This window comes from Bos grunniens, chromosome 4 (genome assembly GCF_055505025.1).
Source record: "Bos grunniens cultivar Pamir isolate PY7600 chromosome 4, Bosgru_T2T1.0, whole genome shotgun sequence".
In the NCBI taxonomy this organism is placed as follows: Eukaryota; Metazoa; Chordata; class Mammalia; order Artiodactyla; family Bovidae; genus Bos; species Bos grunniens.
In genome coordinates this window covers 59,194,942-59,213,055 of record NC_141168.1, presented here as the reverse complement: position 1 = coordinate 59,213,055, position 18,114 = coordinate 59,194,942, and the positions used below count along the sequence as shown (strand labels likewise).

At 43.7% G+C, this 18,114-nt stretch overlaps 1 protein-coding gene across 5 annotated transcripts in view; it reads right to left on the bottom strand.

Annotated features, from left to right (window-relative positions):
* The window catches only part of EEPD1 (endonuclease/exonuclease/phosphatase family domain containing 1), a 124,327-nt gene that overhangs the window by 29,226 nt on the left and 76,987 nt on the right, over positions 1-18,114 (bottom strand). For 4 of the 5 annotated variants that reach the window (XM_086396555.1, XM_086396556.1, XM_086396554.1 and 1 more), the window contains exon 3: positions 12,539-12,590. In XM_086396555.1, the coding sequence (XP_086252681.1) occupies positions 12,539-12,590 (52 nt within the window). Of the gene's footprint in view, positions 1-12,538; positions 12,591-15,845; positions 15,992-18,114 lie in introns of those variants that run through there. The other variant, XM_086396558.1, reaches the window with a different exon arrangement.

Sequence of the window (18,114 nt, the reverse complement as noted above, 5' to 3'; positions counted from 1 at the left end):
CAGAGATCAAGCTGCGCCCTGGTGGGGGCCACGTGGACACCAGGACCGTGCCCTGAAGGCACAACGATGGATGCCTTTACTGGCACGCTTGCTGCATGCCAAGCACCACTGCTGGCTCTTCACATACATCATGGGATGCCACCATACCATGGCTCTGCGAGGGAGGAGTATCCTTGCTCAAGAAAGGAGGAATATAGAGCTAGAGGGGTTAAGATCACCCATAGGGCAAACAGCTGAGCCAGGATCCAAGTCTACATCTGTGAATGGATTTGGAAGCTACTTGGCTTCCAGATGAAGCAACTACAGGCAGGGCAGTAAAAGGGTCAAACTTGCATTTCAGGAGGGTTACTCTGGTAACCATACAATTGAAGCACTGAGACAAAAATTAGAGACCAAGTAGTAATTGCATATGTTTTAACTTTTCTCTCCGCATTCACATTTTTTAGAAATTTCACTTTTCTAGAAAGTCATACTATAAATATCAATTAAAATTGGCTTGAACTTTATCAATACAGCACATGTGTAAGTGCACACACACATATACTTTTCTCTTCATAAATAAAAGGTTATTAAGTGCTGTTACTAAATAAATTAAGCACCAAAACGACATTTAAAAATGTCCCTGCCACATCTTAACATGAAGGCTAAAAATAAGTGTTACTTCTTCCTCTCTTGTTCACAAATACAGCCAAGCAAGCTAAGTGTATAACAAGGATGTCTGGGTGATTAGGAAGAAAATGAACAATCAATACACAGCAATTTATTTTCTAACTAGAGGTTTCAGCCAGATGGAGAGAGGGAGTGAGACAAAGTACATCTGATAGAGAAGATGAGCAGTAATGTAAAACTCCTGTCTCATGATTTCATAATAAAAAAAGCAGGAGGGAAGGCTCTAGCACCTCCAGCCCCACTCAACCTCAGAGCTGGTGCAAATTTGGGAATTCAGGCAAAACCCCAGAAATTGTTACCTTCCCTTCCAGGTTCAGCCCTTCAGCTTATAAATGGTGGGGACTTTGTTTTAGTCCTGAGTACTTCTGGTCCCTCTGGATCCCTGGAGCTGGACGTGTCAGGAAGATGCTCTGTGACCCCATAGTGTTTCTACAGACCACTGAAATCTGGTGACTGATCACTTGTACTTTTAGAGTAACTCATACATGGGGTGCTGCTTTGTTTCCTCTGGCTGTCTTCTTCCAAACTAATTAATTCTGCATATGAAAATAAGCCTACATTAAGGTTAGTGGGGACAGACCCAGGGCAAGAGAAGAAATGGGGTGGCAACACTGAGTGTGGTGAGGAAATGAGTCTAGAATCTAGTAAGGGGTCTTGGATTATTCTCATAAGGGATATCTGTATGTTGTTCTGAATTTCTACAAAGATAGATCAACATCTCTAAAGGTGGGCTGGATGCTTTCCCAGAAGTTTGGAGTCTGGTTAAGGTCCAAATTCACCATTTCAATGTCTCCCAAAGGTTCACAAAAAATATTTTATCAACTGTAGGAAGCACTCATTCTAAGTGGGTAGTTAACAATTTGATAGATCTCTCCACTGAATTAATTCTGGCAAAGCTGGCCTTAATGACCAACTCAATCAGGATGATTTTACCTACTGAGAACATTCAGCATAAATCTTTTTAGCAACTGAGCCAAAGAGTTTCACTTGCCTGCCCTTCTGTTTCATTTAAAATTCCCAACTGGCTTACACATTACTGAATCAAAGTCATGCTCTCAAGAAATGAATGAATGAATCATTCACAAAACATCTCAGAATTCTCTAAAACAGTGAATTGAAAGTTCTCTCAGTACCAACTCATGGTTAGCATTTCCTGATAACAGAAGCATTTGAGGGTGGGCCAAATAAAATAGGAAATTGCATATAACTCCTGTCATCATGGCTATGTGAGTGTTTGTATAAGATAATGGCTACATGCAATGAGTTGGGCATATTTTCTTACTGTTGAAAAGCAAAAAAGAGTTAAGACGCTAATGAGGCAGGAGGGAAAAGTGCTTAGGATATACCCGACGGTAAGCAGAGCCTTTCCATTGCTGGAAAAAAAATCCTAGAGCAGGCTGTCTTCCCTTCTTTCAAGCCAAAAAAATGATCTAGAATATCAATTTTCAAGCATTTCTGACCATGACTCATAGCAATAAATAAAATTTTATATAGCAATCCAATATAATGCTGTCTTACTGCCAACTATGTATGTATACCTGTATCTATCTATCCATATCCTTCTATCTATCCATTTATTCATCCATCTACCCACTCATCCATCCATCCATCCATATACATATAGTGAAACAAACGATGGCTATAACTTACTCAATTAATTTTATAACCTATAATTTGAGAATCAAGCTCAAATATTTCTTACTACGAAGTCTCTTGTCTTACTAGAATATCATAATGTGCTGTACTTTCATTTCTGTCTTTGCCAAAACCAAATGAAATGTTTTTGCTAGACTTTATGTAGATAATGCCTTAGAAGTCTCCTCAAACAAATGAAATTGTGTCACTAAAGTTGAATGAGCTTTGGAACACTGAGTAAGTATGAGCCACTTGTAACCCCATCCCAAATAAAATGTGGCATGTATGGGCTCAGTCGTGTCTGATTCTCTGCAACCCCATGTACTATAACCTGCCAGGCTCCTCTGTCCATGGGATTTTTCAAGCAAGAATAAGAAGGTTGCCATTTCCTTCCCTAGGGGATCTTTCTGACTAGAGATTGAACCCACGACTCCTACATCTCCTGAATTGGCAGGTGGATTCTTTACCACTTGTGCCACCTGGGAAGCCCCTTCATTAAAACATGGTACCCAGGAATATAGCCAGCTTTCAAAATCCACCTGTTTCTAACAAGATTAGCAGCTAAATTTTCATCAGAAACAATGAAGATCAGAAGGCAGCAGAATGACATATTCAGAGTGCTGACAATGAAGAATTTTATATCCAGAAAAAAAAAAAAAACTTTCAAAAATGAAGATGAAATACACTCCCAGACTAAAACCAAACAAACTATGAGAATTTGTTCCTGGCAGACATTCCTGAGAAGAAACACCAAAAACACGTTGTCAGGCTGAAAGCAAGTGACACCACAGATGAGGCCAGCAAAATTCTCTTTAGTTGATGATAAACTGATTCTTAGCAAAGCATGGAGAAGGTTGATTTTTCAAGGCCCCTTTGACTTTCAAGCATGAATGAAATGATCCTTGTGCTCTTGTTATAGGCCTTGTTTTGGCCCCCACCTAAGTTTGCATTCCAGATAGCTATTATATGATTTCTCTTCTTTTGCTCTATAAATCCAGAATCAATTAGGAGGCTAAGAAGTAATGAAGATGTTAGTATGAAGACAAGGAGATGGAACCATCAAGGAGAGTGTCCCCAAGGACAACCATCGCAGGTAAAAGACAGCAGTTGATTCAGGCTCCCCAGTTCATGCAGCTCACCTGGATAAGACAAGCTCTAGGAATGATTTCCTTCCTTTTCCCACTCCTTAATTCACAGCACTGTATCTAAATGGCTGCAAAATTTTTAAAAATATTTTTAACACAAAATCATTACTTATGCATTATAAAAACAGAACTGACTCATTAGAAAAGACCCTGATGCTGGGAAAGATTGCAGGAGAGGGGGACAACAGAGGATAAGATGGTTGGATGGCATCACTGACGTGATGGACATGAGTGCAAGCAAGCTCTGGAAGTTGGTGATGGACAGGGAAGCCTGGTGTGCTGCAATCCATGGGGTCACAAAGAGTCGGACACAACTGAGCAACTGAACTGATAGAAACAGAAATAGGTACATATGCCAAAAAATGGGTAATTTCATATATAATTTTTAAGTACAACATAAAATTATCTCACAATAATTTTTAATAGAAAGTAAAAAACATTTTTAGTAAAAATACTTTGGGTTAGAAGTTGGTAAGAGTAAACTATGATTTATTAGATTAACTGGGATAGGGGCTAGGCTCCTAAGGGTTAAGGACAGCTGAAAGGGGATAGAGGCTGGTTGTGTAAGGTGGGAATTTACATTCAGGATAACTATGAGTATGGAACTTCCCTGGAGGCCCAGTGGTTAAGACTCTGTACTTCCAATGCAAGGAGCATAGGTTCAATCTCTGGTCAGGGGATTAAGATCCCGCATTCTGCAGGGTGCAGCAAAAAAAGAAAAAAAAAGATAACTATGACTACATAAAAGAAGAGAAATAGGACAGCAGCAAAGAGGAAAGTAGGACAATAGCAACACATTTCAGATTTCAGGAGCCCTAAAGATGTCTCACGTTACCAGGGAAGAAAATGATGCTAGAAAGAAAGGAGTGAAGAATGGGGTCACGGGGATTCTATGAACCAGATAATCTCCTTAGAATAACCAATATGGGATCAAGCCATAAATCACAGAAAGATAACCCAAGGGATGCTGTTTCTGTGCCAATGGGATGCAGTCTCATCTAACATCTGACTGGCTTCTTACCACGCGAAGGACCCTCCCTGCAGACCTTGAGCACTATGCCTTCCTGGGAAGGGTGAGCCATCCACTCTGAGACCCATTTCCTACTAGGCTACCATTTTGCAATGAGAGAAGGTATTGCAGCATTTCTGAGGTAGAGAAATGGGTGTAACGGCTAATGTTTTCCTCAACACTGACATGAGTCACAGGTAGATAGGAAAGATAGTAGTCTTGGTAATAGCTGTATGGGTCTCCTAGCCCAGCACAAAGCCTGACACAAGTACTTAATAAAAATTGGCTGAAAGAATGCATACATGTTCTTTTACATAGTTGTAATTAGAGCAGGCACAACTGCTTATCCTCCTTTTTGTAAACATTATATCAAATTTATACAAAGCTTAATGATTATCAGTTTTAATGGCCACCACACACCAGTCCATGGGCAGACCTACCATAGACTGTTTAAACTCACCCTTCCCGCTGAGCAGTGAGCTGCCTGCAATGATTCATAATTATAAAGCACGCTGTCAAATGCTTTTCCACATTTTTATGGATCATTTCCTCTAGATACACTCCCAGAAACCTACCTTGGTCATAGCGTAGGGATATCTCAAAGGCAATGAAATATTCTGCTCCAGAGCTTACAAAAGGACAGTGCCTTCTCACCACCCTCCTCAATGAATGGGGAGGCTGGTGCTATCACAACTTCAGTATTACATATTATTGTTTAAAAACCTTCACCAATGTGATAGTACATTTAAAATGATCCCTCATTGTTTACTTTAATTATCTTTGAAAGCTAATAAAGCTAAAAGCAATTTAAAAGTCCTATTTGTGAACTTTACTTTTTGCTCACTTCAAATAAAAGCTTTTCATAATATGAGAAAGGTAGTGGGAGCCCCTAAATATACATGGTATATTGTGATGGTTTTAAAAGAATAGGAGAAAATTTAAAAGAATAAGAATAAAGAAAATAAGGAGTTCAATGAACTGTGAAGCCTGGCCCATAATTCACCAAGATGCTCCATTTTCTGGCAGCTGAGGGGCCTGCAGGGGATTCCAGCCAAGAGCCCTTTCCCAAATGGGGTCAGGACCCAAGTGTGCAGTCTGCAAAATAGAGCTGGTGAGCAGCTGGTTGCAGTGGCCCCTGCAGGCCTGAGCTAGACTCCAAGCAGTGAACAGGGGGAGGCTGAGCTCCACAGGGGCCCCCATTTCTGCTCATTAGCCCTTCAAGGAAGTAGCAAGCTGTCTGTTGGAAGGGATTTAGCCAGGAACATGAGTACAAAGAGTTTGACCATAATTAAGCACTGATTGGCTCAACCCACTTAAAAAATCTAACAGATACATGAATACTGATTATTCAAGATGGCATTCAAATGAAGCTCTGACTATGGGCTTCTCTAGGCTTCCCTGGTGGCTCAGTGATAAAAGAATCCACCTGCAATGCAAGACACAGGTTCAATCCCTGGGTTGGGAAGATCCCCTAGAGGGCATGGCAACCCACCAGTATTCTTGCCTGAAAAATCCCATGGTCAAAGAAGCCTGGTAGACTACAGTCCCTGGGGTTGCAAAGAGTCAGACACAACTGAAGCGACTGAGTGTGCATGCATGCATGGGCTTCCTTGGTGGTTTAGCCATAAAGAATCCTCTTGCAGTACAGGAGATTTGGGTTTGATCCCTGGGTCGGGAAGATCCCCTGGAGAAGGAAATGGCAACCCACTCCAGTATTCTTGTCTGAGAAATCACATGGACAGAGGGTCCTGGCGGGCTACAGTCCAGGGGGTGGCAAAAGAGTTGGAGATGATTTAGTGACTAAACAACAACAATGGCAAGGACTAGGCACGGGAGAAAAACAAATCCAGGTTGCTTAAGAATCTTGCTCTGAAATCCACACAGAGTACTGTTTTGTAAAAGGCACATTTTATGTTAAGATTCTTGAAGCAATTCATTTTGACACTGACCCTACGGAGGGTGTGTTTGCAGCACGTTCTCTGTCCTCTTCCATGTTCCTCATGGCCTTCCTCTGCAGTGGCCCCGACTCTCTGTAGCCCTCGCATCACTGAGAGTTCCTCTGTGCTCAGATGCTCCCCCGAGAGTGTCCGCATCCTGAACCCTGAACCTCCAACTTCCTTCTCCTCCAACCTCCAGCCCATGTTCTCTGTCTTCGATGTTGGACCAAGGAGTGCCCGTGGAGACAAACAGCACAAGTGCATGTCTGTTTTGCTCCAAGGATTAGAAGACCTCGGTTTAAATTCTTCATCACCTGGACCAGGGACCAACTGTCTGGATCTGCTCCCAGTCCTGGAATATGCAGAGACAGAAGCCCCCATACAGTCCATTGAAGCTGAAGACCAGGATAAATGAGACCAGAGAACACAGGCAGTGGTCACACTGAAGTGAGCACTGGACGAGAACTGAGTCCACCGGGGCAGGTCCTGATTCTACCAACACAACTGCTATGGGCCCAGGCAAGAAGGACACTTCAACACCTCTGTGTCCTGTCTGCAAAGTGATGGATGACAGGGCTGGACTCAGTGGATTAAACAGTCTCCCTCAGCTCTGACATTCTGGGATTCCATATGTGCCATTCAAGTGTATTTTTATAATTTTATCTCCCTTGGCATATAGTGTGATTTAGGCACAGCACAAGCTCTCAACTGCTGCACAAACTAAATTAACAGGGAGTCTAAATCACAGAGAAAAACACTCCAAAAGAGCATAATAACAAAGTTAGAGCTTATATATGTGCCTGCAATGCGGGAAACATGGGTTTGATCCCTGGGTTGGAAAGATCCCCTGGAGAAGGGCATGGAAACCCACTCCAGTATTCTTGCCTGGAGAATCCCCATGGATAGAGGAGCCTGGAGGGCTACAGTCCATGCAGTCACAAAGAGTTGGACATGACTGAGCGACTAAACACACTCACATGTGGATGTGTGTATATTTATAACCTACCACCATCAGAGATACAAGCACTCAGCATCCTTAGTTTATTCATACAAATCTATGTGATAATCATTTACCTCTTGTTTCCTTCTGAAAATCTCCAGGAAGCTACTAACTACTTAAAAAAATTTTTTTTTAAATTTTGATTTGGGGTACAGCCAATTAACAATGTTGTGATAGTTTCAAGTGAACAGTGACGGGGACTTAGCCATACATATACATGTATCCATTCTCCCCCCAAATCCCCTCCCATTCAAGCTGCCACATAACATTGAGCTGAGTTCCATGCAGGAAGCTACTAACTTCTAATTCCAACATTACTGACCACTAAGCGATGGCACCCCATTCCAGTACTCTTGCCTAGAAAATCCCATGGACGGAGGATCCTGGTGGGCTGCAGTCCATGGAGTAGTGAGGAGTCGGACACGACTGAGCGACTTCACTTTCACTTTTCACTTTCATGCATTGGAGAAGGAAATGGCAACCCACTGCAGTGTTCTTGCCTGGAGAATCCCAGAGATGGGGGAGCCTGGTGGGCTGCCATCTCTGGGGTCGCACAGAGTCGGACACAACTGAAGCGACTTAGCAGCAGCAGCAGCAGGGTTCAGTTGGAAAAGCCCCTGCTTCACCACCGTGTGCAAACACCAAGTTCAATTTTTCTAGTCTGAGGCTTGTTGGTGAAATGTACATGCTTCATCTCACATGGAAAGCACAAGAGGCCACAGAGATGATCTGCTCTACCTGCAGGAAAACTGGACTAAGAGTGGGACTTCACAATGGAAATTCTAGGAAACATGTCTAGACGCAGCAGCAGGCATGGAGACTGGCAGGCATTTTGTCCTAGACAATTTTGCAAACAGGGTGGGGGCTGAGGTGGGGTAGGACAGGCGATAACTATGAGTTGGGCATCCTGAACCCCCAGGAGACCTGGCTCTCACAGACAGCTCTTCAGGTGTAGTTGGGTCTCGTTTAGGGTCAGCTGGTACCCTGCCCTCTGGCCCTTCCAGGGAGAGGGTGACCTCCAGCTGGAGGGAACGGCCAAAGTATTGTTTGCAGCTTTGCAGGAAGCTGTTTGAAAGGGTCATTGAAAAGTGATCTTACTAAATCAAGCTGTACCAATATTTTTGTTTCCTTTCATGCAATGCCACGTTTAAAGGCGTTAGATGGGACCTGTCTATAAAGCCTGGGAAACAAGTCTGTGTGACTTAAGTTCAGAAAAACAAAAGCATCCTGCTCTTAAAGCACAGAAAACAGAGAAGGTGGGAAGACCTACATCTGTCTCAGAGAAAGTCCTTGCTTTTGGCACCTAATGGATATTTGACAAAAAACAAAAACCCGAACACTTTTTCAAAGAAAGGTCACATATCCTGACACTTATGCTCAAATGATAAAGAATTTGCCTGCCAATGTAGAAGACATGAGTTTGATCCCTGGGTCAGGAAGATTCCCTGGAGAAAGAAATGGCAACCCACTCCAATATTCTTGCCTGGGAAGTCCCATGGACAGAGGAGCCTGGCATGCTGCAGGCCATGGGGTTGCAAAGAGTCAGATACAACTGAGCAACTAACACTTTCCAAAGTTCTAACAGATTTTTAGAACAAGAAGCAATTATTAATTGTATGGTCTATAACTTATTTTTTAAATAAATGACAAATAACTTTCACTTGTCTGGGAAATGGCTTTGTGCAATGTTGATGGAGAAGAGAAATTCAGAGACTTGACCTCCCAGATGTCCCCAGTCTCCATCCCAAACGATGACACTTGAATTAAGACAAAGTGTTTGAAGAGGTAAAAACTGGGAACCTGCTGATCTACACATGGCAGTCACTGGGCAGGTGTTCACCACTCTCCTCTCCATTCAGATGAAACATGGAAGCCCCTAAAACCAGTAAGAATCACCGGATCAAGGAGTAAAGAAAGAATTAACAGAGCATGAAAAGGAGAATTTTCCTCTCTTCACAACGTGATCAAGGATCATCTGTGAAACCTAAGTCTTTTAACTTTTAGAGGAAAGATCCACAAAAGGAACAGAAAGCTGTTACATGGATAAGGAAAGAGGCCAGGCCTCTGAGGAAGGCAGTCTGCCAGGTCTAATGGCTAAACTGAGCCGGGGCTGCAAGGGGACCCCCACTCTCCTACAACAGTCTCCCCACAGCTCCTCTGAGCTCTGTAGAAACCCACAAAGTCTTGGCACTTCCTAAAATGGACAAGCTCTCCACCTAAAGTCAGGGAAAGTACAAATCAGACAAATGGCTGCTAGTTTTGAACTAAAATGCTAAGATCACAACACTGTCTAACATTAGCAAGAAAAAGCACTAAAAGTCTTATTCTTGTAGCTGTAGCAGCAGCTACAAACCTGCTGCTGCTGGCTTGTAGCCTTTTATGTTTTACATAATTTAAATATTTTGCAGGTGAAATTTAACCTACAAATAGCTGTGAGGGAAATGACTCCTTCAGAAAAGCCTCCATCTTATAAGTGAAAGGCATGTGTAAGTTCCCACTGTTGGGACTGTCTGGAAGGGACCAGCCCCATTGTGGTAGGATCTAAGGAGTTCAGTAATTACAAAACCCTAAAGCAGGTTGCCACATGAAACCCAACTGCAAAGACAGTTAAAGAGGTGTGAGTTTGTCGGATGTTGTGTCTGAGGTCATTCTTGCTGGCTCCACTTATTAAATTAACTAAGCCTATTTTTTCAATGAAAGGAAAAAGCAGGCAAACTAGAGATAAAAACTGAGTGCTTACAAATAGACTTCTGATGTTTTACTTCTCTTTTGACGCAAGAAAGCAAGCCTGATTGCCCACTAAGGCAAAAAGCTGACACCTCAGAGGTTCTCTATGAAACTGGACTAGTCAACAGCAGTGATCGTGACAGTAACTGATACTCCTCAGGAGAACTTCTTAGACTTTGGTCCACGTGAACCACCTGGGGTTTTGTCAGAATGCAAACTGAATCAGGCAATGGGGCCTGAGATTCTGCATTTCTAACATGCTTACAATACTGTCGGTCTGCAGACCACACTCTGAGTAGCAAAGCTATTGCTATGGTTTACTGAGAACTTTCCTTGGTGATTCTTTAGTTTGTCTGGGTAGGTGAGAATCTGTAATTTATAAGGCTCTTTAGGGAATGTATCTTATTCTAACATGAACTGAACCGATCTTATTGCAAAAAATAGCACTAGGCCAGTATAAGCCATGTGTCACTCGATACAACCGGCTGCCAAGCTCAAGTCTACTGATCACTTCTGGACTTTTCTAGAAATGTTTGCTACTTGCCCTGCATATTGAAAGCTCAACAAAAGCCTGCAGTGTGAGTGAATGAATGAACACACAAATAAGAGAGGGAAGAAGGAAACTCAGTGACCCTGGCTCCTAGCTGGCCCCTGCGCATGTTTAAACTATCGTATTGGTCTTTCCACTGCTCATTTGTGGAGACAGGGGAACAGTACAAAACCATCATCATGTGTGGTGAGAAAGAGGGAGGGAGGGAGGAGGGAGAGGAAGGGAAAACAACACGGGCAGTAGCTGACTCTGCGGGACCACTGAGCGCCAGGTATGGAGTTAAGTCCTTTACATAGGCTGTCTACTTGATCTTCTCAAATCTTCTGTGGATTTTGGGTTATAAAGAGTCCCACTTTACAGACCGGGAAAGTAAACCACAGAGAAGGCTGATAACTCAAGGTAACCCGCTTAAGAAGGACGAGGTGGCTCTGGGCCCAGCTCTCCAAACCCCACCCTATAAGCTCCCTTTCCGTTGGACTCCACAAGCTGTTAGTATCCCACACCGGCTTGGCTGTGTGGCCTCTCCACAAAGGGCGTTAACACAACTCTAAAGAGCTATAGATATTTTTGGTGCCTGTGTTTCTATTGTGCTGATGCACCTTAGCACATGGTTGCCATGCGTTTACCAGTTTTGTCTAATTTTTTTTTAATTGAAGAGTAAACAAATACCTGTAGTGAATACTGAGAAGAAAATTGTTTCTGGAGGGGTAACTTTTTAAAAGTTTCAAGAATATACAAAGAATCTTCATGTACACTTAGTATGTTTTAATGGCTGGATTAAGAATTGATAGGAGTAGTTAAGAATTAATGAGTCGATAACTTTGGCACTTAGGAAGCCCTTCCGCTGCACTAACTCATTTGGTTCTCATGTCATCTCTCTGAGGTCAGGCAGGCAGCACCATCCTTGTTCCATCTGTAATACAAATAAGGCTCGAGGGATGTGAAATTCAGAGCCAGAGTTCAGATAGATACCTCCCTCCCCACACATCACTGCCCAGTGCTTAAAGACTTTATTTGCTTTAGTGACAACCAGCAGACTGACCACTAATGAAAATATTTTAAATTATATGAATAATATCATTTGGGCGCTTATCTCGCTAACCATTTTCTTCTACATTACCCTTAGAGAGTCTAATTAATGACCATGGCCACATACTCGGCAAGAGTCCTGAGCCACCCAGGGAACCGCTTGGGAGGCCCCGGGGTGGCACCTGGACCACGCAGCACACAGACTGAACCCACGACTGGCAAAAGGCCCCAGCTGAGTGCTTGACTTGAACGTGGAGAACTGAGACACACTGACCGCTCCTTCCAGGGCACGTGTGGGACGGGGTTTCCCAAACCGCAGAAGTAGCCCTCAAAGGAGTTCAGACACATGAATTTGACTATTCAACAGAAAAAACAATGGTTGTAGAAATAAAACTATGGGCCTCAAATCCTTACTCTGCCACTTAGCTAATTTTCCTAATTAGAGCAAGTTCCCTCACCTCGCTGCCTTAATTTTGGCATCCACAAGCTCAGACAAAAACACACACAAGCAGAGATGGAGGGAAGGACAGAATCTGGCACGCTGGCAGCATCGGGTGTGTGGTGTTTCCAGGCACAGAAAGCCTGCTCCAGAGCCTGGCCCACAGCAAAGTGAGCCTCTGCTTTTACTCAACTCTGAAAATGCCAAGCAAGGGAGAGTTTGCGAGCATTAATGGCCTATGAGCAATATGGGGGCATTCTGATTAAAAATCTGCACGGTTTACTACAGACCAACTTTGTTGCAAGTGCTGTCTCTGGCAATAGAAAGTGGAGTTTTTCCTTTGTGTGGCACTCTGCTCTAAGTTTATGGATCTGGGGTAGGAAGAATAAAATATTTACCTTTTCCAGGGCCTCTCTGTCAAGTAGTTCTTGCACAGCTAGCAGCTTGATGCTGTAAGAAAAAAAGTAAAACCACACTTGAAAACAAAACATTTCACGTCACCAAGCATGAGACAAGTCATGAAAACAAAGGTCTGAAATTTCAGCCTGCATTTCTACACCACCCCCAGTCTGAAGGTGACCTTTGGTTTGAGCTGAAATGACCATTTCAGAACTAGCTGAAATGTTTCTGAATTGTAAAAATGATTTTACCATAGAATCCAGCAATTCCACTTCTTGGCATATACCCACAAGGGTTGAAAACAGGGACTCAGATATTTGCACGCCCACGTTCACAGTAACATGATTCACAGCAGCCAAAAGGTGAGAACAATGTGCATCATTGGATAAATGGATAAACAAAATACAGTGCATACATATGATAAAATATTTAGCCTTAAGAGAAGGAAGTTCTGGCACTTGCTACAACATAGAGGAAACTTGAAGACACCATGCTCAGTGAAATAAGCCAGACGCAAAAGGACAAATACTGTATGATTCTTCTTACGTGAAGTCCCTAGACGTGTCACACCCAAAGAGACTCAAAGTAGAGTGGTGGCTGCCAAGGGCTGGGGGAGGCGGGAATGGGGAGTTATTACTTATTGGGTACAGAGTTTCTGTTTGGGAAAATGTTCTGGAGATGCTGGCGACGGTTGCACACAAAGTGAGTGTGCTTAATGTCAGTGAAATGTACACTTATTAATGGCTGAAATAGTAAATTTTATGTTGCATACATTTCCCCACAAAAATTTCTAAAAGCAATTGATAGTTGCTTATGTAAGCAACTTCAATAAATTCAGAGGAATATAAAGAAGAAAACAGTTACCCATGTTCAGCACTAATCTTCCCTTGATGTCCCTCTGGTGAGAATAAATAACTAAAATCACTCCTTATGAAGACAGCCTGCTCACCTGCTCATTTGTTACTGCATATGGATGGAGCCCTCCTGGGTGCAAGAAGCCAAGAGCACCTGATGACTATGACCTGCTCCTTGCCCACAAGTTCACAGCCTCCCGGAGGCCACGCTGAGGGAAAGGACCAGCAGGGTGCCAAGTGGACTGGCTGGGGAGCTGAGAGGAGCCCAGCCTGCCGAGGGCAGAGATGGCTTCCTCTAGGAGGGACCAGGTTAGCCTTGCCAGGGGAGGGGCCTGGGGAGAAAGGCAACCAGGGACAGAGGCACCACGGAGGAGAGAAAGGGCTTGGAGTGTATACAACTCGCCAGTTTCCAGCTTAGGGGCCAGAGCCCAGACTTCAGCCAGCAGCTGAGATGAGGGAGTTCAGATGTGTGGGAACAGGTCCCTTCTGTGACAAGTTGCTTTTGAAGTGTCTAGGGACACAATGAGCAGGCAGCCAGGGCAGGAAGGCCCAGCACACAGGAGGAAGTGGGAGCTTGGTGAGACTGTTTAGGGGGCAGGTCAGCTCTCCATGGTGTCGTTCTGCTCCCTCCCCACCCAGCTAATCTGCTTGTGGTCACTGGTCACTGCACCCCTACCAATCTGCACAAGCTCTCCGGGGCAGAAATTGGCCCTACCTGTACCACACACCTCCCTCAAAGGTAGTTATGCCCGTAACAAGTTTCACCTCAACCTACAGAATTCTTAATAATCTCCCTATACAGACAGGCAGGCACTGCCCAACCAAATGACTAGGTTTACCTAAAAGCAGTTCAGCAAGTGCAATAAAAGTGTTAAAGGCCTACAAGAAACCACCGCCACCACCACCACCAATTTAGCAGACATCAGGGCTAATGGACAAGACCCTGTGCATTCCCTCTGCTCCAGTCACTGAGTTTCCTTCATCTCTTGGACATGTTTGCTTTTGCTGTTTCTCTGGCATGGAAAGGTCATCCCCAAGACCTTGACAACACCAGTTACATCTAATTACATCATCCCAGGCTAAGTTCAAATGTTAACTTCTCCAACCACCATTCCTGGTCACCTTGGATTTTGTTTTTTTATGTGTACTTACTGGTTGTTGTTGTTTAGCCACTAAGTCATGTCTGACTCTGTTGCGACCCCATGGGTTGTAGCCCACCAGGATTCCTCTGTACAAGGGATTTCCCAGGCAAGAATACTGGAGCAGGTTGCCACTTCCTCCTCAAGGGGATCTTCCTGACTCAGCGATCCAACCCGAGTCTCCTGCATTGGCAGGCAGGATTTTACCACTGAGCCATCTGGGAAGCCTAAAGCATTTATTTGTCAGGTTGCTTTTGTCTGTTTCCTCTCACTAGCAGGGAAGCTCTTTGAGGCCAGGGGTTCCAGGGTCTTCTCATTACATCTGTGATGTCTATAACTGACATGAAGGACACTCAGGAATATTTATTTACTGGCTGCCTATGAGGGCCCAGGGGCTTACAGACCAAGTTGCTCCTGGTATGGAGAGCTAAAATCACCGGTCAAGCTTTAGTTTCTCTGTCTGACAAAAAAAGCCCTCCAATGAGATGACTGTGTGTGTTTTGTGTTTTCCTCGGTGTGGACAGTGCTACACACATTTGTAGAAATGCCTGCTCTGTCTGGTGGCAGGTCAAAGCTACCAGTCACTCCTCAGTTCAGTTCAGTTCAGTTCAGTCACTCAGTCATGTCCGACTCTTTGCGACCCCATGAATCGCAGCACGCCAGGCCTCCCTGTCCATCACTAACTCCCGGAGTTCACCCAGACTCACGTCCATCGAGTCAGTGATGCCATCCAGCCATCTCATCCTCTGTCGTCCCCTTCTCCTCCTGCCCCCAATCCCTCCCAGCATCAGAGTCTTTTCCATTGAGTCAACTCTTCGCATGAGGTGGCCAAAGTACTGGAGTTTCAGCTTTAGCATCATTCCTTCCAAAGAAATCCCAGGGCTGATCTCCTTCAGAATGGACTGGCTGGATCTCCTTGCAGTGCCAGGGACTCGCAAGAGTCTTCTCCAACACCACAGTTCAAAAGCATCAATTCTTTGGTGCCCAGCCTTCTTCACAGTCCAACTCTCACATCCATACATGACCACTGGAAAAACCATAGCTTTGACTAGACAAACCTTTGTTGGCAAAGTAATGTCTCTGCTTTTGAATATGCTATCTAGGTTGGTCATAACTTTCCTTCCAAGGAGTAAGCGTCTTTTAATTTCATGACTGCAATCACCATCTGCAGTGATTTTGGAGCCCAAAAAAAGAAAGTCTGACACTGTTTCCACTGTTTCCCCATCTATTTCCTATGAAGTGATGGGACCAGATGCCATGATCTTCGTTTTCTGAACGTTGAGCTTTAAGCCAACTTTTTCACTCTCCATTTTCACTTTCATCAAGAGGCTTTTTAGTTCCTCTTCACTTTCTGCCATAAGGGTGGTGTCATCTGCATATCTGAGGTTATTGATATTTCTCCCAGCAGTCTTGACTCCAGCTTGTGTTTCTTCCAGTCCAGTGTTTCTCATGATGTACTCTGCATAGAAATTAAATAAGTAGGGTGACAATATACTGCCTTGACGTACTCCTTTTCCTATTTGGAACCAGTCTGTTGTTCCATGTCTAGTTCTAACTTTTGCTTCCTGACCTGCATATAGATTTCCCAAAAGGCAGATCAGGTGCACACTCTAATTCCCAATGCACACCTCTAGATTCCATGTTATCAACATGTAACACAAGTTACAGGCTAAGGAGAGTCCAGCTGTAACTCAAGTTTCAGAAGCTTAAACTGCTTCTGAAATAACCACTGGAAAATACTTATATTGGAGGAACTTCTAAAACAGTCTCTTGTTCCTGCCCTTCTCTACAGTCATGAAGTCCGATTTACTATCAGATATCAACAGGTTAGAGGAAAAGATTTAAACACCGTTAATAAACTCAACTCTCTTTTTCTCCCTATTCACAAAGATACTATATTCAAAAGACTGTAGAACATGATCTGAAGACCAACAGTCTCAGGCTTTGAATAAAGATGAAATTAAAACAATTTCTGTTGACTCTTTTCAGAGTCAAAATCTGAAGGACGCTATTCCCTGCTTTCACCAGATTACTTTCCTCTTGAACAGGGATAACAAATACTTGGCATGCACACTCTCCAACTCTCCTCATCCCTTTGCATGGAACTTCCCCCCGTTAGCTTATATACAGCTTCAGAATCCTTCTGAACACTCCAGTAAGCCACAGCCAATCCAGTGAAGCTGGCATGTGAGATGAAACCAATTTAGCTTCTGCTCTAAAATTAATACCAAATAGGTTTTGCATGTTGAATGGAAACAGAAAAAAATAAAGACCTTTTCACACTATTTAAACCCAGCAACACAAATGAGCTTGCTTTAGGGGCAGATGGAGAAAAGATAACAGGACACTCAAATCTAGATGGTTTGAGGTTCATAATGGAAACAATACATGTTAATCAGAAGTTACTGCTCCAGCTCCTCATAACAGTGGATTTCTTCAGAAAGCTTGGGTTTTTTCCTCCTTAGAGTTGTAACCTTCGGGAGTTTCAAGATTTTTCCCATTACATAACTCTCCTACTGTTAGTTCTTACCTTATTGGAAACTCTCCAGGTTTGGAGTATTCGTTTCAGTGTTTATGGTATCAGATTCTTCCAGCACATCAGATACTCCCTGGGAGGAAATTTCATACACACGAGGAAGCAATGAACCCGTTTACCAAATCCTCCATCTGACATCTCTAACTTCTTACCCTGGAAGGAATCTCATCTCTCAATTCCAATTTTGCCCCTCTTCTCTCCCTCCCTCTCTCCATGTCTCTCTCCTTCCCTCGTTCCATCCTTTGCTAATTCCACAAACATAACTGGCACCAGGAAAACAAAGATGAACGCACTATTGTTTCTGACCTCAAAGGGGCTAGGATGCTTCTGGGGCACAGGCTATGGGAGCCATGTCTCTCTGAGGCTCTCCGAGTTCCAACATGGACCACCAGAGCCGGACTAAACAGCGCATGTCTGTGGGGTGACCTGGTGCTGGGTCAGCATCCTGTGAAAACAGCAGAGCTCCCGTCAGATGGAAGCTTCAGTTTCTTTTTCACACTTGACTTTGAGAAGACAGGCAAGTCACACAAAAGCAGCTGACAGCCGTGATTTATTTGGAAAAAAGGCCGTTTCAAGGCCAAGTTCTGAAGTCAAGATGGGCAACACTTGGAAGGACCTAGAATGCATGCAATTAATGTTTGCTAAGTAAGCGACAAGGAAGTGAAGCACTTGAGGGCAGATGTCTTTAGAGCTCATTAGTGGCTGGCACAGTGAGGGCTGTAATGGAATTTGAAGCAGTGAAGGGGAACGAGTCAGGTAGACACTGACAGTAAGGAAAAGAAGAAGCAAAGTTAAAGAGAAGATGGAGGGCTCCCTGTTGCTTAGGGTGGCAGGCGCAATGAACCTCAATGACCCTGTAAAGGGAGATAACAGGTAACTATGTGGGTGCACAAAAGCACTTAAAAGAATAAACTCCCAACCATACAGAAACTCTCGCTTCCAGAACAGATTACGACCCACACGGCACCAGAGTCAAGAATTCACTCTAGCCAGCTTTCTCTGAGGATTCTGACACTTTGAGTTTCCATTGCATTTATTAAGTGCCA